This window comes from Narcine bancroftii, chromosome 11 (genome assembly GCF_036971445.1).
Source record: "Narcine bancroftii isolate sNarBan1 chromosome 11, sNarBan1.hap1, whole genome shotgun sequence".
Lineage (NCBI taxonomy): Eukaryota > Metazoa > Chordata > Chondrichthyes > Torpediniformes > Narcinidae > Narcine > Narcine bancroftii.
The window spans coordinates 74,120,343-74,143,033 of record NC_091479.1 but is presented as its reverse complement, the minus strand read 5'-3'; the positions used below and the strand labels follow the sequence as shown (position 1 = coordinate 74,143,033).

The 22,691-nt window shown below is 39.6% G+C and overlaps 1 protein-coding gene across 8 annotated transcripts in view; it reads right to left on the bottom strand.

Annotated features, from left to right (window-relative positions):
* Positions 1 to 22,691, bottom strand: part of scube1 (signal peptide, CUB domain, EGF-like 1) — a 224,172-nt gene that overhangs the window by 56,088 nt on the left and 145,393 nt on the right. For all 8 annotated transcript variants that reach the window (XM_069903410.1, XM_069903409.1, XM_069903408.1 and 5 more), the window contains 2 exons: positions 12,727 to 12,843; positions 8,409 to 8,531 (listed from right to left, as the gene is read on the bottom strand). In XM_069903410.1, coding sequence (XP_069759511.1) covers positions 8,409 to 8,531; positions 12,727 to 12,843 — 240 coding nt within the window. The remainder of the gene's footprint in view (positions 1 to 8,408; positions 8,532 to 12,726; positions 12,844 to 22,691) is intronic.

Below are 22,691 nucleotides of genomic sequence, written 5' to 3'. Positions count from 1 at the left end.
AAAAAGGGCAGGGAATAAAATATGTACTTACAATCCTAAAAAAAATTATGAGGGGTATCAATCTTGTGATGCAGTGATAAGATAGGAAAATTGTATCCTATATGAATGAAAATCATCTGTTCAGAATGGAGTTTAAAAGGCACATCAGAAATACTGTGAAAATTAAATGCTTAAATTAATTAAATGTTGGCTTGTGGGAGATTCAAACTAGAGGGCATGGTTTAAGATTGAAGGGGGAAAATTATAAAGAGAACATGAGGGGAAATTTCTTTACGCAAAGGGTGGTGGGGATGTGGAATGAGCTTCCGGCAGACGTGGTCGAGGCGGGATCATTGGTTACATTTAAGGAAAGACTGGATCGTTACATGGAGAGGAGGGGACTAGAGGGGTATGGACCGGGTGCTGGTCAGTGGGACTAGAAGGGTGGGGATTTGTTATGGCATGGACTAGTAGGGCTGAACTGGCCTGTTCTGTGCTGTAAGTGGTTATGTGGTTATATGGTTACTTAGCTCGAAAGTAATTCCATTGTGAAAACTTGCTCATTTCTTATAATCAGCATGTAAATATAGTAATAGAAAATATCTGTATGACACAATGCTGTGATTCACAGGAGGTAATCTCTCATGGTTCAATATATCAGATTTTGGATCTTAAAATCATTCTTATTACCATATTGAGTGATCCAATCCCCATAGAGTCACCCCGCAGACTAATCTATTCTGAAATAATTAGAGCAATGTAATATGCTGTTATCTTTGAAAGCTGAAGGAGCAGATTCCGATATGATAATGTTTTATTTTGATTGTTTATGAAATTATGGAGGACAGAATTAAAACCTTACAGGCAGTCCTAGCCATTTACAGCCCTACAATACATCAAGGGGAGGGTGACATAAAAAGTTAACTTACTTCAGCAATGCACTTTATCTGTATTTCAAACAGATAATTGCCATTTAGTAAACAAAGTAAAACACAACAGAAAATAGATGAGAGATTACTATCTCACAGTCACCCTCAACTTTGCAAAATCATGATCTAACAATTAAAAATGGCTGATTGCTCAAAACAATGGTTAAATATTTAAGTTTTCATTGCAAGTTTCCAAAAAAATGCAGGATCAGAGTTTGCACACAATATTTTTAACTGCATGGTTGAGTCACAAAGGAGAACAAACCGATAGTTGTTTGTAAGTTCACATTTCTTTGGAATTTTTCAAAGTGGGTAACCAACAAAATCCATACTTTTTGGATTCAAAAACAAAAATGCCAACCTGCCTCACAAACAGCAAGCAATAAATAACAAACTCATCTTTTGATTTTGTTTTCTGGTGACAATATGTACATAATATTTGCCAAAACACATTTTCTTTGTGTTACTTAAGAGCACATGAGATAAAGACTGGGTATCCATCAGCTGTCACCTGGATCTTCGTCTTGCATGACACATTATTCAAGATTACACATTTATGATGTAAAGTGGAACTTGATCCTCTATCTACTGCTAAACCTTAACTCTGTTCAAGTGCCATCGCTAATAAAGACAAAAAAATGAATTGTTTCAAGAGGTGAATCGATATTTAACAAGATTGAAGCTTGTAGCTGTGATAGTACAGACCTATCACCAATGTATATAGTTACAGTATCTAGAGTATGTAATGACTGTGCTTACAGCAATTGGCTGAGAGCTTAGCCACACCTACTGTCTGGGCCAGCTCTTCAGCGCTTGACGTCCTGTTTTGCGGAAACTGCCAAAATGTTTGGCCTGGAAGTCAGCCTGAAAAAAACTGAGGTCCTCCATCAGCCAGCTCCCCATCATGACTACCAGCCCCCCCACATCTCCATCAGGCACACAAAACTCAAAACGGTCAACCAGTTTACCTATCTCGGCTGCACCATTTCATCGGATGCAAGGATCGATAACAAGATAGACAACAGATTCGCCAAGGCAAATAGCGCCTTTGGAAGACTACACAAAAGAGTCTGGAAAAACAACCAACTGAAAAACCTCACAAAGAAAAAAAGAGTTTAACATATGAATAAATACTGTCAATTTGTCTCTCTCAGAGGAACAAAAGAGAGCGAAGATCAGGATAAACTCACCAAGGAGCTTTGACCCTGAGCGGGGACTGGCATTTTATTGATGGGATTGTTTCTGCAATCTTTGGCTTGGCTTCTGGCGCCAATAAAAGATTCAGCACAAGCCAACATGAACACATGATCAAATCTCTCACTGGCCAACAGAGTGAATTCTGAAAATACTTTTCTCTCTTAGTGAAAGAAAATCAATTGCATGTTTTCCAACCATGCATCAAATGAGAAAAAAGTAGACATTCACAAGAGAAATCCTTCATGTTACTTTTTATAGACATTTCTTGTTTAATGGTTCATTACCTTACAAAATAAATCTGAAGAAGCATTCTCTCTCTCCCATTACACTGGACTAATTCAGTCTTTTCAAAACCAAACGTAAAAACACAATTCTGCAGAAACTCAGCTGGTCAAACAGCGTATTTTATACGTGATTAACATTTCGGGCTTCAGCCTTTCATCAGGGTATGATGCAGGTGCCTGATTAAAATGGTGGGGGCAGGGAGAATGGGTAAGAGGCCAGGAATAGTCAGAGTTAAAATCAAAAAGGGCCACCCTATTTGAGGAACAAAAAAGATTCAGCAGATAGGCACAGGGAAGGGCAAGTTTTTAAAATAGCATTTATTTGTTCATCTAGTCATAGACAGTGGGAATAGCAGCTAAGGCAGGGGAATGTTCCTCTTGCAAAATGTGGTGCATCAGGGAAGCCAGGAATATCCCAGATGACTTCATCTGCAAGAAGTGCATCCAGCTGCAGCTTCTGAAAAGCTGAGTTAAGGAATTGGATCTGGAGTTGGAGGAACTCTGGATCAATCGGGAGGCGGGGGGGGGGGGGTGGGGGTTGATAGGCAGAAGTTATAGGGACACTATCACACCTAGGAGGTAGGTGGAGGGTAGATGGATGACATTCAGGAGAGGGTAAGGGAACAGGCAGGTAATGCAGGGCATCCCTGTGGCCATCCCCCTTAATAACAAGTACACAATTTTGGATACTGTTGGAGGGGAGGGGGGGGGCTACCATGGACAAGCCATGGAGATCAGGTCTCTGGCACGGAGTCTAGTCCTGTGGCTATGAAAGCAATGGAGGAGAAGAGGTGAGCTTTAATGATAGGGGATTCCATAGTTAAGGGGACAGATAAGGAAGTGATCAAATATCCCAGAGAATACGTTGCCTCCCTGGTGCCAGGATCCGAGATATCTCAGACTTAGTTCACAGCATACTCAGGAGGGAGGATGAGCAGCCAGATGCCGTGGGTAGAAAGGGTGAGGAGGTCCTGCAAGGAGCGTTCAGGGAGTGAGATGCTAGGTTGAAGGACAGGACCTCCCAGGTAGTGATCTCGGGATTGCTAGCCATGCCACATACTAGTGAGGTTAAAAATAGGAGAATAATGCAGCTCAACATGTGGCGAAAGACATAGTGCAGGAGGGAGGGCTTCAGGTTTCATGGTCATTGAGCTCACTTCCATGGAAGGTGAGACCTGTTCTGATGGGACAGTTTACATGTGAACTGGAGGAGGACTCCTTTCCTTGTAGTAAGGTTTCCTCGTGCTTCTCAGGTGGGTTTAAATTAGATTTTCAAGGGAAGAGGAACCAAAGTGCCAGAGCAGATAGAGGAGGAGGGAAAAGATGATGTTAAAATTGCATTTACCGTTAGACGTCAACAGGTTGTACGTGGTGGAAATGCTCTCAGGTGCATCTATTTCAATGCAAGGAGTATCGTAGAAAAGGCAAACAAACTTAGAGCATGGATTGGTATGTGGAATTTTGACATTGTGACCCATTAGTGAAACGTGGTTTCAGTAGAGGCAGGACTGGCAGCTCAAAATTTCAGGTTTCCATTGCTTAAGACGCAATAGAATAGGGGCCGATGAAAGGGGGAGGAGTGACATTGCTTATCAGGGAAAATATCACAGTTGTGCTCAGGCAGGATGGAGCAGACGGTGTATCTACTGAGGCTATATGGGTGGAGCTGAGGAATGGGAAAAATATGACCACACTCATGGGGTTGTGTTATAGACCACCCAATAGACAGTGAGAATTGGAGGAACGTGTAGAGATATAGCAGACAACTGCAGAAAACATAAGGTCGTGATAGTAGGAGATATTAATTTTCCATATATTGACTGCGGTTCCCATACTGTAAAAGGGCTGGATGGCTTGGAGTTTGTCAAATGTGTTCAGGAAAGTTTTCTAAATCAATATATAGAGGTACTAACTAGAGAGAGTGCAATACTGGATCTGCTTTTAGGGACAGGTGACTGAAGTATGTGTTGGGGAACATTTTGGGTCCAGTGATCATAGTGCCATTAGCTTCAGGTTAATTATGGAGAAGAAAAGGTCGGAGCCTCGAGTTGAGAGTACAGAGTTTGTATGCTCCTTTCAGGATCAAAGACCAAGTAACCTTGGTTTTCGAGGGATATTGGGGATCGGGTTCGGAAGAAGAGAGAGGTTGTATAACAGGTATAGGCAAAACAGAACAAATGAGGTATTTGAAGAGTATATAAAAAAATGCAAGAAAAACTTTGAAAGAAATCAGGAAGGCTAAAAGAAGATATGAGATTGTTTTGGAAGACTATGGGTTTCCATGGGTATATTAAGAGCAAAAGGATAGTAAGGAATAAAATCGGTCCCCTTGAAGATCAGACTGGACAGCTTTGAAAGGAACCAAAAGAGATGGGGTGATCTTAATCAAATAAAGGGCACAGAATCGTGGGAAGTAACGAAAACAAGCAGTGAGGTCATGGAACCTATACAGATTAAAGAGGAGGAAATGCTTGCTCTCTTAAAGCAAATAAGGGTAGATAAATCTCCAGAGCCTGACAGGATATTCCCTCACATCTGAGGAAGGCTTATGTCGGAATTTCAGGAATTCTGGCAGAAATATTTAAAATTTCCTTAGCCACAGGTGTGGCGCCAGAGGATTGGAGGATAACTCACATTGTTCTGTGGTTTTTAAAAAAAAGGCTCCAAAAGTAACTTTGGAAATTATAGGCCAGTGAGCCTGACATCAGTGGTAGGTAAATTATTGGAAAGTGTTCTAAGGGATCAGATGTACAATTATCTGGATAGCCATGGACTGTTTAGGGATAATCAACATGGCTTTGTGCATAGTAGGTCATGTTTAACCAATCATAGAATTTTTCGAGAAGGTTAGCAGGAAATTTGATGAAGGAAAGGGTATGGATTTTGACAAGGTCTCACACGAGAGGGTAGTCAGGAAGGTTCAGATGCTAGGTATTCATGGTGAAATGTGAACTGGATTTGACAATGATTGGATGGGAGAAGCCAGAGTAGTGGTGGATGATTGCTTCTCAGACTGGAGCCCTGTGATAGTGGTGTACCTCAGGGATCGATGCTGGGACCATTGCTGTTTGTCATCTATATTAATGATCTGGATGATAATGTGGTAAATTGGATCAGCAAGTTTGTAGATGACACTAAGATTGGAGGTTTTATGGACAGCGAAGAAGGTTTTCAAAGCTTGCAGAGGGATTGGACCTGCTGGGAAAATGGGCTGAAAAATAGCAGATGGAATTTAATGCAGACAAGTGTGAGGTGTTGCATTTGGAAGGACAAACCAAGAAAGGACCTACATTGGTAAATGGTAGAACACTGAGGTGTGTGGTGGAACAGAGGGATCTGGAAAAACAGATACATAATTCCTTGAAAGTAGCATAGGGTTAGAAATAGAGCTTTTGGTATATTGGTCTTCATAAATCAAAATATTGAGTACAGGAGTTGGGATGTTATGGTAAAGTTGTATAAAAAATTGGTGAGGCCAAATGTGGAGTATTGATTGCAGTTTTTGTCACCCAACTACAGGAAATATATCAATAAGATAGAAAGATGTTGCCCAGACTTCAGGAACTGAGTTACAGGAAAAGGTTAAACAGGTAAAGACTTGATATATTTAAAATTATGAGGGGGTTAGATGGAGTAAATATAGATCAGCTTTTTTCCACTGAGGGTAGGTTATGGGCTCAATTTTAACACTTAAGAGGAATTTGGTCAGGTACATGGATGGGAGAGGGATGGACTGGTTGAAGGTCAGTGGGACTAGGCAACCAAAAAAAATTGCTTTTGCCATGACAAGAAGGGTCAGAGACCTCGTCCTGTGCTCTATGGTTCTATGGGAGGAGCACAGGCCCACAGGCAAGAGGTAACAATGGGGAGGGAGGACACATTAGGGGGAGGTGGGGTGAGTCTGTGAATGGAGAGGGGGAGGAGGTGGAATGCTGGAGGAAAGGAGACTAGAACATACAACACATAAATCATTCTGGAATTTGATGTCAATTTGATCCAGGAATGCATAATGAAGATGGGTATCTATCAAATCTGGGATAAAAACCATCCAGGGCCCTCGTCCTAACCTGCTGATACAATCCTGAGAGAGCCCATTGCATCATTTTCAGATGGTGGAGCTTAGAATATAAAAATCAGTGTCTGAAATGGAAAAACATATTGAGTGAGATGCAAAAACGGGCACTTGAAATTGACAGTTTTCTGCTCTGTCATGAAAGTTAAAATCAAATTCCTTGAAGCCATCTTGATAATATTGATTAATATTCCTTCACCTTCAAAATAAAATAAACCATCATCTTCTATTCGCAAACTGCAGATCAGAATACTGTGATTGAGATCACATTGTATCATGCACCTTGATACAACTTGTTCAGAAACACCAAAACTCTGGTATGGTCTTTAATAGGCTTAAGAAAACTAACATCAACCTGGAGGCCTGCTTACAGTTTTAATCTCCTTATTTGAAAAAAAGATGCATTGGCTTCTAAGACAGTACAGACGAGGTTCACCAGGTTGAATCTGGAGGTAAGGAGCTTAGTCTCTGAGAAGAGATTGAGGTTCCTGGAACTTCCTAGAATTCAGAAGAATTATGGAAACAAAAAAAAAATTATAAAAGGGATAGATAAGATTGAGGCAGGAAAGTTGTTTCCATTGGTAGGTGAGGCTAGAACTAGAGAACTTAGAAAAATTCATGTGAGTATATTTGGGATGGAGATGCGAAGGAATTGCTTTTACCTTAGAGCAGTGAATCTTGTAATTCATTGCTCAAGGAAGTAGTGGAGGCTGCTTTGTTAAATTAGATAGGGTTTTGCATAGAGGAGGAATTAATGGTTATGTGGAAAAAAGCAGGTAAATGGAACTAAGACCATGGCAAAATCAGCAATGATGTATTGAATGGCACAGTAGGCTCAACAGATCAGATGATTTACTCATCCTCCTGTTCTCTGAAATGTCTGCCTTCTTCCACAAACGTGGTTTCTCCTCCACCACTATTAACTCAGCCCTCACCCGCATCTCCTCCATTCCCACCAGCCTCCGCATCCAACATATTATCTGTTGGAATTTTTGGTACTTACTATAGGATCCCACCGCCAGACACATTTTTCCTTCTCCTCCCTTCTCAGCCTTCCGACAGGACCATTCTCTCCGTGACTCCCTTGTGCACTCTTCCCTCCCAACCCATCGCCCCCTCCGGCACCTTCCACTGTGGTCGTAGGAGGTGTAATACTTGCACCCACACTTTCTCCCTCACCATGGTCTGAGGTCCTAAACAGATCTTTCAGGGGAAGCAACACTTCACTTGTACCTCCAAACAACTCATTTGCTACATCTGGTGCACCCTCTGGCCTTCACTCTGATGTTAGATTAGGAGATTGCTTCGCCCAGCACCTCCTCTCCATCCGCAACAAAAGCGACTTCCCTGTAACCAACCTTTTCAATTCTGAGTCACACATGTCTGTCCATGGCCTTTCACACTACCCCACCCTCACCACCTGCAGATTGGAGGAATAACACCACATATTTCATCTGGGCACCCTCCAACCCCGAGGGCATGAACATTGAGTTCACCCCATTCCACTAATCAGCTTGCCTTTTTCCCCCCTTAACTAGTCATTCCAGTTCCTACTTCCTTTCTCTCTCCACCAAGCCTAGGTTCCTCCTCCATCCCCTCCACCTATCATCTTCCACCCTCACCACCCCCCATCCCTTCTTCCCCCTTTAATTTGGACATTTCTCATGTTCCCCCACACCTTGATGAAGGGCTCAAGCCCGAAACGCTGGTGATGTATCTTCACCTTTGCTACATAAAGGCACTGTTTGACCTGCTGAGTTTCTCCAGCATTTGTGTGTTTTTTCACTTAACCACGGTGTCAACAGAATCCTGTGTTTTACCTCCTGTTTTTGTGTGTTTATTTTAACATTGATATCCAAATGTTGAATTGCCAGCTTGTGTGAATGGTGTTCAGATTATTTTTTTCAACTCCAGACTGGCTTAGAAATAATGTAGATCAAGACTTACCTTGGCAAGATCGTTCATCTGTCAGGAGCTTGTAGCCTTTTCGACAGCTGCACTCAAAGCTGCCAACTGTATTCCTGCAGAAATGGTCGCATCCACCATTATTTATTAAACATTCATCAATATCTGCAAGGGAAGAAAATAAAAACTAATTTTAGAAATAAATATACTCTAATGCAAAGATGACATTTCAACCAATAAAGATATTCTGAATGGATATCTCTCCAGTTCATATTATACACTGAACAAATTTTTTCCTATCCTTGGTTTTCAGTTGGGCCAGAGCCACAATATATGAGGTTTCTAATTTCCACTGCTCTCCAGATTTGAGAGAATCAAACCACATGATTCAGAGTTCAGAGCTGAGATAAAGATTTTGATATAGATATTTCCCTGCTAAAATTCAGACTCCTGATTTGCAAATGTCGCAGGAAAATTGACTGATTCATCTTTGTACAGGGAGAAACCATGACATTAATGCAGCCACATTATTATTATCTGGGGACCAGAGATGCAGCGATTTCTGCTGTCAAGGATAATATAAATGCACTGAATACAATATATATTTTATAAGGGGAGAATGATGACAGCATTTTAAGGGAGAGAGGCATTAAAAGAGGAGAGAAAATTTAATGTCCTCAGAGCAGTAAATGTCCATTCCCTATCTGGTCCACAGTGACACTATGGCCCACACCAGCATGGTTCATCCTTTTAATTGGCTTCATTCATTTCAAACAACAGAATGGGATGGGATATGGGCAAGTTATAGTCCAATCTATAGATTATTTTCAATGAATACTCTACATGGTTAGATTAAATACAATTTCTAAGTAGATATGTCATAGTTTTTTGTCATAGTTGTAATTTGTCATAGTTTAGTTGTAGATTCTTTTGATAATATTTCTAGAATTACTCACTCCCTACAAATGGACACTTCAATAGCTCGATCCCATGGATGATGGAAGAAGACAGAAATTGTTGTTGATTCAGACAGTTGCTCTTTTCTGAACCAAAATGGAAGATCAAACATTTATTTCCAAATATGTTTTATAAAATGGAAGGATTATTCTGCTTTTTGGCTGAAAATAGACTGCTAAATTGAGATCAGGAGTTATTACAACATAACTAAAGATCTGAAACTAAAGATCACAAACTTTTTTCCAGACCCAATTCATAATCTGCTTTGGCAACACAATTGAGATGCATTTGAATGCAGATCTCTCAGATAGGGAAAGAAGCATGGGCTTTTGAAAGGGCTGTACAGAAAACTATCTATGACCATGAAATTCAATGTCACCTAAATAAGCATGTTTTTATTCCTGTTTATGCTACTGAAGCTAGAATTTAGTCTTCCACTGCAATGCTTGTAGAAATTGTTTGCTCAAAGCATTGTTTGCTCAAAGCAAGTGGATACAATGCAGAAGAAAAGAGGAGGCGTGTTGAGGAAGCAGAAATCATCTCATGGAATAAGGCAGACCATTCTTGAGAGCAGTGCAAGAAGGAAGTCCATGCTTCCCTTCAACAACAAGCTGCAGAAGGCTAAGTGCAAAAAGACAATAATGCCCTGAATGCAAGAGACCATTCATAAAGTAGCATAACCTGCATCACGACCCCTCAGATGCCTGGTATTAGAAGAGTATCAGTGATACAGTGGAACTAAAACATTTTCTCTGGATGTCAATGTCTGCAATTACCTGAAGAACGATGAAAATGTCCATCCACATCAGGTTGGAATTGACAAAAGGATGAGGCAAATTACCTAGATTTTTGATGCTTTCTATGACATATGCCAATCTTCATTCAAAGTCCCAAAGAGTTTTGAGTCAATAAGACAAAACTGTTTTAGATAGGATGAGGGATAATATCCAGAGAATCAAGATTTAGGGTGTTTGGTGTAATAAAGAGAGATGGCATATGGAAAGTTTTAAAATAAATTAATTTATTTTCTGGATTGTTACAATCCAGAAGTCACTGCCTGAAGGAAGCTTGAATGCAGATTTAGTAGTAATTTTCAAAAGAATGCTGTTTAACTTTGTGAAGGAAATAAATATTCAGACCCAGGGGAAAGAGCAGGGATAGAACAAGTTATTAGTTAACCAAAGAGTTGACATAATCTGATAGATCAAATAGCAGCATTCTATGTTGTTATGCTTTTACATAAAAAGGGAGGGGTTGGATGACATATTTATTGTAAAGTTGTCATGAAGAATGTTCCACCTGATAAAATCTTCAAATCAAAATGAATGATGGCTTTTAAAAGTGAAATGGATATATGAAAAAGACTTCAAAGGATATAGGGAAGGATCTGTAGTGAGTTAAATGGTCTCCTCTGGGCTGCAGAATTTATAGGATATTTGTGATCCACTGATCTCTCACTGTAACATCAACAGAAGTCAAAAAGAAACTAGTGAAATGATCAGTTTCAACAAAAACAACACAGTGGTCTTGAAATTCTTTCATGCAGTGCAATATTTTTGTGTGTTATGTGAATGTTAACCTGCACATTGGATCTGGGCTCTTCATGTGAGGGATGTACATACATGTAGCAGCTTCAGGACTCCCACAGAGGCTTTAAATGTCTTAAAATGCGTCACATCCAAAATTATCATGTGCATGTGGACAAAAGAAGTTTCTTAATTGAAGGTCATGGTTGTAGAGTCTAGGACAGTTTTTGTATTGTTGCAAATTATTCCTCAATATAGATGTTCTTGTGTTCGCTACTTTCATGCTTGTGGCTGAAATCCTTGAGGCCTGGCAATGTAACTGCTCAAGTTACCAACTTCCCCATCTCATCCAATCATAGACCTTGACCAGACTTGATTCTCCCATTCCCATTTCTCTGCCACTTCTCCCTTTGATCTGCACCCTGCTTTCCTTCCACTGCCAGCACTGCTATGGTGGAACCCTGAGAGAATGGCATTTGTTTGCAAAATATGTGCAAGACCTTTGTGCATTACATCTTGGGTCTCGCACAACAGAACTTTGATGTTGTTATGCTTTGTGTGAAACTACAGAGGCTCCCTCACACAGTACTCTATTTGGACAGTGCAGAATTACCAGTCCATAGTAGCACATCTATAGAACTGCTGCCTCGCAGCTCCAGAGACTGGCTTCAATCTATACTTTGTGTGTTGACTGTGTGAGATTCCTCCAGAAGCTCTGATTTCCTTCTACATCCCCAAAAAGAATGCTTACTGGTAAATAAACTAGTTATTTTTAATTGTCGGTAAAATGTAAATGAGTGGTAGAATCCAGGGGGAATTTGGTAGGATTGTGGGGAGATAAAAACATGGATTGATGCATAATTAGTGTAGATGGATGCCTAATGGTTAATGCAGTATAGGTGAGCTATGGGGCCTGGTTCCACACTGAATTATTTTATGGACAGATTAATGAGACTAAAGACATGCCCTGTGGAAACTGGTCTCATGACAAAGCCACTGAAAGGCACTTTTCGCAGGGAACATATTAATGTGGCAATAGTTATTGTGTGTTTATTTGCATTGATCAATGTAGCATAGATCTAAAAGTAGCATTATAAGTGGATTTGACAAAAACCCATCTCCAGTTCCATAGATCTGACATTTAACCTCATAAGATCAAGAGACCAAATCCATTTTGCAGCTGTAACCTTTAGGCATACAAGAATATCAGAGACTATTTTCCCAGCTCAAGACATAAATGGTACACAATTATCAAAATACTTATTAACTGATTAGCTCAGCATGGATGGAAACACAATTTGCTCCTATATTCAATTTAGAAGTCATTGAGGTGAAAGACTTGCATCCGAGGTTATGATATGGTAATCCTTATTTGATTGACTTTCCTTGTTTGAATTGTGAAGAGATTCCTCTTTAGATCAGTATCAATACCTTTAAGGTACAAAACCAGTCAAGAGCAAAATTGTTAAAGTAATGGGTCAGAGGAGCTGCCCTGAATATTTATAGTCACAAATGTATTTAACAGTGAACTCAACAATAATGAAGCTTCACGCAGTAACAGCCAGATTTAAAAAAAGATGATTTTTAAAACTAGCTGCTTATATGAATGGAGATCACACATTACAGTATATCTGTCTCTGAAAGCACCGTATTTTTAAGCATATAACACACACGTTATATGTTATTTTACAAACCAGGTAACCCACTGCATGTTAGCTGCTTACATGTGCCATACCAGGATTTTTTTAAAAATGTTGAATGTAAAATTGAACTTAATTGAATTGTCTAAATTTAAAAAGATGCATAAGTCAAAAACCATATAATAACAAGTAAAATGCTAAACAACATGTTGAAGTTAAAACAAAACAGGAACTAACCTTTGCATGTTTTTCCATCAGGTTGCAGTGTGAATCCAACAGGACAACTGCACCGGACTCCTGTAGCAGTATCTTTGCATGTACGATCACAGCCACCATTATTCACAGCACATGTTTCTGTCAATAATAAATTCAATAGGCAATACATATCTGAACTTTATGAATATTAGATTAGCATTACTTAAGAAGGCAAAAGATGATGAAAATTCCATTATTACCTTACCTGAGGAACTCTCTTGGCAACATGATTTATATTTAAAAAATAAATAAAAGCAGCAATATTGTTCTTGCAACATTCATTTTGCTTTCTTTATAATGTATATGCATGGTGAGTTCCAACATTTGATGGCATGTACTCCTGTAAGTTAATTATTCCTACTCAGTCATTAATAATGCCCTAAATTACTACTGGCATGCCAGGTTTATCTCACTGACTCTGCCTTAGCAAGGCAATTTTACTGTTAATATCAGATCTCCCTCAACCAAACTTGATCACCATTCCTCACCCCAACCCACATTTTTATTTTTCAGGGGGCATGCTTCTTGTTTTGTTCTGGAATAGTCAGACAACAATAATATAGCTATGAATGAGAGCTTCAACAGATGAGCTGAGTTAAGAGAGGAAATAGGCCACCTGATTAGACCTGAAACTGGTCTGGTATCAGAAAACGATATGTACTTAAAATTGACAGCAAGACTGAGAAGAGTCTGGTTCATTTTCAACCAATTGTCAGTAAGAAGAATGGAATTGGTGGCTGAGATGAAGTTTGTGATGGTGACTGATGTTGATCATTTTGGCCTCATCGTTATTGAGTCAGAGGAAATTTCTGCTGATGTAGAAATGTATGCTTTATTTTCTAATGATGTTGCAAAGCAGTGGGGTGAAGAAGAGCAATGGGAGGAACAAAGATATATCCATGCAGGGCACAAATAATAATGCCATGTAAGTGGGAAGAGAAACCATCAATGCCAATTCTCTGTCTGTGACTGGAAAAGTAAGAATGAACCTGTATTTGCATCACTTCATATATTTGCTAGTGGGGAGCCAGTGAAACACAAGAACTACTGATACCAGAAACTTAAGCAAACAATGAGAAGCTGGGGAACTCAATGAGTCAGTTAGCCTCCATGAAGCGAAATGGTCAGTTAACACTTCAGGTTGGACTCCTTTTGCTGCAGAGCTGTTGGGTGGAGGCTGCCATTGTTAACCTCGTCAAAGCTTGCAGACAGGATGAGAAATAAAAGGAGAACATCTATTTGTCACAATCACATAGTTTGCCATTAATTGACCTGACCAGAGCTATTTAAATAATGTTAGAGAAATCTGATAGGATGATTTTTTTTTATTGGAACCTGGTGACCAGAACAAATTCAAGGCTTTTGGGTCAGAAAGCCTTAATGGAAATCAGAAAGTTGTTTGTAATTATGCCACATCAAAATATGTTTTTTGGGAAAGGGTAATATCAGCGTATTTTAAGATTAGAGGAGCTTTACCTGAAAGAATCACTATCAACATTAATAAAGTAGGATAGCATAAAGTAAGGATAGGTTAGAGGAGCTGGACAAGGGTTTCCTGGACAAGATGAATTGCATGAGTGGAGAATATGAGAGAAACTAAAAGGTGTCAATGTGGGATTAGAGCTGTGAAGACGAGGGGTGATGGAGGTGGTAGGGGTGGGAATGGAAATTCTTAGAAGTTTGACCTGAATATTTTAGTGGTCTCAATTGTTATGATAAAGGACAAGGCCACTCATGAGCTCCTAATATTTATTATTTAAGGTGTGGAGATGACTTGATGGGGTGGTTAATGGGATGGGTTGGCAGGCTGTGGTAAAGAAAATTATCTAGTATTTGGAAGCAGTCTGACAGATGTCTGCAGGATCCATGAGTAATTAGATCAGCATAGGTCAAAAACAGTTTTCCAACATCTATTCCAATCTGGTGTGATATTCCAGGCTGCAATAGGAAAACTGCCAGGATAAAGAGACAGTAAAGCTTTTTATTGCAGACATGAGTATCAATGGTGGAAACGTTTGAGACAGAGATTTCCTAGCTGTGGAGATCTAGAAACAAATTGAGTGGCTAAGGGCATACAACTGAAAGGTCTGTAACCTGAAACATGAACCTAACTATAATGGGGGATAGCCAACATTTCCTCACACAATGAGTAGCATTCTCCTGTATAACTGCCAGGAAGTTCAGGAGTTGCAGGCACATGTGCAATTAAGCTGCGGACTCAGCAATGTGAAGTTGGTTGGCGATATTTTTCACAACTCTTCTGTGTTGCTGAACTCCTCCTGGAATTCTCTTTCATTGACTTCAACAGTTAGGAAAGAGGAGATTGAAGGTCAGCCTTTTCATATTCAGTTTTTAATTCAAATGTCTTTATGATTCAGACTTTTAACTGTTTTAATTGAAAAATTTGCTTATTTATAATAGTGTTAGAACATTTTTGGAAGTTCCTGAACATTAGACAATTATAATAAATACTAAATGTGGGACCATAGCTTAGCTGGTAGTTGGATTCATAAGCAGGGCTGGTTCAGATTTCCCCAGGTGATAGGTTTCACACTTCAGGTCCTGCAGTGCTGCAAAGCCTCACAGCTATCCTGGAGCCAGCTAATGTGCACCGTTTTGTGCCTGGGGAAGGCAGGTGTGATCTTTTTTAATTGGTCAGCATGAATGCAGATGGATTGGTGTTGACTGCAAGTCCTGGAGCATTAACTTGTTTCTCCTCATAAGATACTGTTAAAATTGTTACTTCCAACAGTTTCAGCTTTTAGCTAAGGAAAGAGCTTTATTTGGGAGCAAACCCAAAGGAAAAAACCTCGGTGGAGGAAAGGGAGATGTGTGTGAGTGTCATCGGGAATGGCCCTCTGGCTGGGAAAGGAAAGATTACGTGAGATAGCAATGCTTTGGAGGGAGGTGGGAGAGAGAAGGAAGGAGATTACATGTGAAAATAGGAAAGCAGTTAAATCACAACTATCAGTAAAACTCAAAAGTCTGGAGACACCATGATTGAAGTAAAAATACAATGCTGGATAAACTCAACAGGTCAAACCGTGAACTTTATTTAGCAAAGATAAAGATAAAACATTGTGCGATTGCCTACATTTTGCTCATAACTTGAAGGGCTCAAACCCAAAACATTGGTTATGTATCTTTATCTTTGCAATATAAAGTACACGACTTGACCTGATGAGTTTATCCACATTAAGGTATCAATTGAACTCAGAAGGCAAAAATTGCTAGATTTAGAGATTGTGTGGAAAAAAGTGGCATTAAAGATGTGCAAGTGAGAACATTTTTGTTCTACTTGGATAGGTGGTAGAAATGAATGCGAACCAAATAGAAGAATATGAGATTATATAGTTAAAGCAATTATGACAATGTGCACTGCTGAGAGCAGGTTATGGAAGTTAATACAGGATTAAAGCTATCATTCTCTTTCTTTAAAAGATGGTTCCAACACCTCATTAACAAATTACTGTGAGTTTGTGAGAATAATTAAGGGCAAAAGTCAACTTCATGAAGAGGATGATGGATTTCCTTGCCCTATATCAGACAGAGGACTTTCAGATGAATCCTTAAAAGGTATTGCTAAAGGCTATGTATAGACATACAGGAGATTACTGATGCAGGTATCTGAAGCTAAACACAATCTACTGGAGGAACTCAGTGGATGAAGCAGCATCTGTGGGAGAGAAAGAAGGGTCGAAGTTTTGGATTGAAACACTTCAGGATTATCTGAGGTGTATTTACACAGCATGTCACAAGGCTGTCATTCCCAGAAAGAAAATCAAAGGAAAACTTATAGAAGTAGCACAAAATAATATAGATTAAAACAATGCATGTTGCAATTGAATGGGCATTGCCTGTAATAAAACATAGAAGTCTAGATTGAGTATGTGGACATGTCATGTACAATAAAAATTGAAATTATGTATTTCAAATTGCACAAATAGTGCAAACCACCAATATCTATACACCAATAAGCTACTCATGCGCATTTTAAGCTTTGCCTGAATTACTTGGCAATTATAATCTTGAGTCAAACATGCACTCAAAACTCAATGCCGGACGGAGCAACAGCGACAATAGTAATTCATGGTATTAAGGCAACATTTGACAATAATGTGAGCCAAGAATCATGACAAGAGTGAGCAAAATTATAAAAAGAGTAGATGGAGTGAAAAGATGCTGAGTACAAATGTTATAAACCAATAGACATGGACACAAGAGGCAAGTGTCCTTAGCCCAAGCTGATTGCATTCTTTCCACCATAATGAATGGAATTTACTGATTATTCAATGACTATCAGCTATTGTTTAATAACGCAGGGAAATAAAGTCAGAATAACGTATTTAAATGACAAATGAGAGAAAACTCAGGTATCTGAACTTCACCTTCACTATTACCAGTATTGTCAAATCCATTACAATTTGATTACAAATTTAAAAAAGTGGAGCACAAGGCAAATAAAGGAGGGAAAAAATACCTTTGTCCCAAACATTATGGAGTCCACTGTAAATCCCTCCACCTTAGCCACCCTAGTAAAAGTCAAGTTATGGTAAGCTGAACTGATCCAACTATATTGACAACATAACCACAAAAGCAGAGAAGAGGTTGGGTAATTTACCATAAGGACTCTTCAAAGCCTCTTGAGAGTTAAAAAACCAGATGGTTGGAACTGCAACAATGGTCAAGAAGCTTTTCTTCAAGGACATATTAATTTAGCAAGGGTCCTTCAGTTGAGCACAATATTGACAACTCCACCATGTTCACAATATGAAAAAACAAACAGGAGGCTAAGCTTTGACAGGTACATCTGAGGGTAAAACGACGGCAAATATTCAGAGAGATCCAAGTGTTCGGTGCATTAATCGCAAAAAAACATGAAGAGGAAGGTTCAACAAGTAGTTAAGGCAGCAAATAGCATTTTAGTCAATGCAATATTGGAGTTTAAAAAGAGGAAAAATTGACCCAATTGTACAGGGTCAATTGGAAAACTGCATTCATTTTTGCTCTCCTGACCTAAAAAGGAAAGTGTGCTGTTGGATATATTCCAAAGTCTAATTCCTGAGATGAAAGGGTTGTTTTAATTAGGACAACTAATTAGGATGGTGTTGAGTGTGACAGCAAGAGCAGTGACATTACACGAGAAAGCAGCCATGAAAGTGGGTAGGGTGGATGGATTTATGGTGCCCTCCGTAATGTTTGGGACAAAGATGTTTTTTTTCCCTTTATTTGTCCCTGTGCTCCACAGTTTTCAATTTGTAATCAAACAATTCACATGTGATTAGAATGCACATTCCAGATTTTATTTAAGGGTACTTGTGCACATTTTGGGTTGACCATGTAGAAATTACAGAAATTTTTGTGCATAGGCCTGTGTTTCATGGCTCCATATTTGGAACATAGCAATGGTATATTAAGGTAGTCATGCTTAGTAGTTCATTGCGTATCCATTGTATGCAATGAATGCTTGCAGTCTGTGACTCATAGACATCACCAAGTGCTTAGCATCTCTGCCAGGCCTCCATTTCAGTCATCTTCAACTCCTGCTTGTTTTGGGGACTTGTCCCCTCAATTTTTTTTCTTCAACATACGGAAGGCATGCTCAATTGGATTTAGATCGGGTGGCTGACTTGGTCATTCAAGAATTTTCCAGTTTTTAGTTTTGAAAAACTCCTTCGTTGCTTTAGCCGTGTGTGTGGGATTATTGACTTGCCATAGGAGGAAAGACCATCCAATGAATTTGGAGGCATTTGCTTGAACTTGAGATGTTTCTATACACCTCAGAATTAATTTTTTTTTACTGCCATCAGTGAGGGTAAGTGCGCCAATACCTGTGACAGCCACACATGCTTAGGCCACAACATCCCCCACCACATTTCACAGATGATGTGGTATGCTTTTAATCTTGGGCAGTTCCTTTATGCCTCCACACTTTGCTGTTGCCATCACTCTCATACAGGTTAATCCTGGTCTTATCTGTCCACAAGACCTTTTTGCAGGATTCTGTAGGCTCTTAAAATCTTCTTGGCAAACTGCAATGTGGCAATCTGTTTCTGTGGCTAACTAGTGGTTTGCATCTTGCAGTGGAGCCTCTGTATTTCTGTTCATGAAGTCTTCTGCAGACACATCCACACCTGCCTCCTGAGGAGTGTTTCTGAGCTGTCAGGACATATATTTGGGAATTTTTCTTCATTACGATGAGAATTCTTTGTCATCAGCAGAGTGGAGGGTCTTCCTTGGCCTACCAGTCCCTTTCTTTATCCTCTTCATGATGTTCCAAACAGTTCATTTGGGTCATCCTAAGGATGGGACGATGTCTCTTACTGTTTTATTCATTTTTTAGCCTCATAATGTGTTTTTTTTTCACCTTCATTGGCACAACTGTGATCCTCATGTTGAAAAACGGCAACTACAGACTTCAAAGGTGATCAAACGCTTAGAAGCAAGCCTAGTTCTCTTATACCTGTACAAATGAAGCAATTAAACATAGCTGAGTAATCACCACGACTTGTGAAGCCAAATGTCCCAAAAATTATTGTGGTAAACCACTGTGATTGATGATTGCCAGCTTGACACACCTCTCAAGACTGATCCTACCCATTACCCCTTTGCATGCTCCCCATTCTTCCTGCCATGATCAGTCAGTGAGATTGGTGGCTGCTCCACTCTATAGTCAATAAAAGCCAATCAGTTTCACAACCTCAGTCTTTTGTGGTAATTGATGGTGCATCAATTATGGTACCCTGAAATGGGGGAACGAGGTATAAAAAGTGCTGTAATTTCTACAAGGTCAAACCAAAAATGTATACAAATGGCCTTTAATAAAATCTGGAATGTGCACTTCAATTACACGCGAGTTATTTGATTGCAAATTTGAAACTGTGGAGCACAAGAGCAAATAAAGGGAAAAAAAATGAGGGCATTCTATTTGGAGAGGGATATTAAGGGAGAATGAAGTTTAAATGAATGTGATAAACTGAACTGGTCTTGAAATGTAGAAATGAAAAATGGAGCATATGAACAGACCTTTTAACCCACAATGTCCGCATTGACCATGAAGTCAGTCTAACTTGCACGCATGTGGTCTGTACCTCTCCATTCTCTGCCTGTTCATGAATCTGTCTAATTTTGTCTCAAGCACTGCTGTTCCATCTGTTCCAGCACTTCTCATGGCCGCACTTTCCAAGCATAAACCACGCTCAATATAAACAACCTCGTAAATCTCCTTTAAACATTCTCCCTCTCACCTTAAAGCCCTCTAGTACTTGACACGTCCATGCTGGGGAAAAAGACCATCAATCTGAGAATAAAAGATAACCTGCTGGAAAAATCAGTGGGAAAATCATAGGGAGAAAAAGAATCGTCTACTCAGACTACGTCTCTCATAATTTTGTATACTTCGATGAAGTCAGTCCTCAGCTTCCAATGCTCCAGAGAAAACAATCTAAGTTTGCCCAGTCTCTCCTTAATAGTCAATATTCCAGGCAACATTCTTGCAAACCTCTTCTGTATCCTTTCCAAATCTTTCTGGTAATGCAAAAATCAGAACCTTGAATGATTTTCCAAATGTGGCCTCACCAAAGTTTTATACAGTTGCAACACGACTTCCTGTTTTTGAACTCAACACCCTGACTCATGAAGGCAAGTGTGCTGTGTGCCTTCTTTACCACCCAAGTTACTTTATGTTATGAGTTGCTCCCCAAGATTTCTCTGTACATCAATCCTTTTGAGGCTCCTGCCACACTATATAATTTCCTCTTACATTTAATCTCTAAAATCTCTCATTTATTCACATGAAATTACAGCTGCCATTTATCTGCCTATATTTTCAACTGGTCAATATACTGCTGAATCTTTTGACAACTTTCTTCATTAACCACAACTCTGCAAATTTCCTAATCTGCCCACCTATATTTTCTTCCAAATAATTTGCATATACACAACAACAGAGATTCTAGCAATGATCCCTGCGGAACACCGGCGTTACAGACCTCCTGTCAGAATGACACCCCTCCATCGCCTCTCTGTCTTCAACATCCAATTATAACAAGTCACCCTGGATTCCATGTCTTTTGATCGTCTGAAACGCTAGAATATGAAAAGCCACTCAGTGCAGAGGCTGCTGTTAGGTTCATGTTAAGATGGTGGGACGAAGCGAGATGTTCAAAGGAAATAAAAGTGCCAGAGATAAGGGAAAGGTCTGAGAACCACACTGTTCCCCGTCAGACTGGGCTGAGGAAACACTAGCTGGAGATCACATTTGGAGTAAATGTGACTTTAGCTATATTTCCATTAAGGCCAGAGCATCAATGCAATCATTCAATAAAAGGTGCCTTTTTTAAGATGTTTAGACAACCTGGAGAGAGATATGCTAAGAATTTGGAGTAGGAATTTTATTGGGGAGAATGTTTGAGAGGAGTAAAATGTATGGAAATAGGAGAAAAGGAGACACCAAAAAGAGAAGAGAAAAATAGGAGGAGGTGAAGTAGAAATGAGAGAGATGTGCTCATATCTAGGTCAACACAGTAGCATCTTGCATTTGGAACTATTTCCAAGTGTTTCATAGCCATGAAAGACCTTTTAACGGCAAACATCATTGGCAGGTAGACATCGCTGAGTCCATGCGTCCATCAGCCATCATTTTATTGAATGGGCTCGTGGGGCCAGATGACCTAGTTCTACTCTTATTTCCCACATTCAAAGATCAGATTCAGCAACAGTTTCAATGATCACTTGAGTTGCTTTTGTTTCAAATGTAGTATTCATTGAAAAAAAAATAGAGTAGTGAGAGAACTCCCTAACCATTCTCAAAATATTGCCATTCGGCGTTAATACTGCAATCCTCCCTCCCCACAATGTGGACATGGATACTTTATAGCTGAAAGGTTGCATCTGGTACCACAACCTTCCAGTTAGAGATTGGAATGCCACAGAATTTCTTAAATATGGAAATATGCAGTTTGACATGCACTTCAGGATCCTGGTGTGCCAGAATTTAATGAGGTAGACACCATACACAATTGAAGATCATGGTGGATATATGGCAAGCAAAACATCTGAAGGCTTCTCATCCAAAAAATCAGTCGAGCCAATAGAAATGGAAATTCCATTGTCTGGATCATGGTTTGGAGTGCCTCAGAACTTATTAACAATCATTTCTCTCCATTGCAATGACAACCCTAGTCAGCAACTAACTTGTGTGGCATACGCTTGCTGTATATTTTTACTCCCCCCCACCCAAAGGTGACAGTGTTTGACATAATTGAAGAGCTGCAAATGTTAAAACCATAGTTTACTGCATTCAGGCTTAATACTATGTCCAGAACTAGTTCTTCTGATCTACAGGAAGGTGGCATGCACGTGGTTTTATTTTCCTTCCCTATCATACCCTTCACATTTCTGTGTCTAAAGTCTAATCAGGCAGAGGAAATAGAACAATATAATCAGGATTAAGATAGACTGTCACTTGAGGATATCAATTCAAATCTTGACTGAAAGGATTATTAGAATTAGCTTTGAGGCAGAATCTCATCCTGGCAAGTCAAGTGGAATTGGGCAGAAGATTAACATGGATGCTAGATCCTCAGAAGGCAAGGTCATCAAAGATTTATGTGTCGAGGACTCAGAGGAAAAATTTAGATGGGGCCATTTATGGAAGGGGAATGAACATATTGATAAATCTGCAGAAAGTTGACAAACACTACAGAGCATGGAAAAACTAGCATTGGGTTCAAACTTGGCAGAGCTTAGACTAGTGCTTCCCCACCTAGAAGTGGTAACCAACTCCATGAAATTTTGGCAAAGGTGGCCATAATGAAATGACCGATCATCCATTTCTCAGCTTCTAATCAAGCAAAATCCATTCATGTCCAGACTGCTTGTCGAGCAAGTTCAGATCACCATGTCATCATGGTGTTGTATACCAGTTTTTAAAGACAACTCCAGGG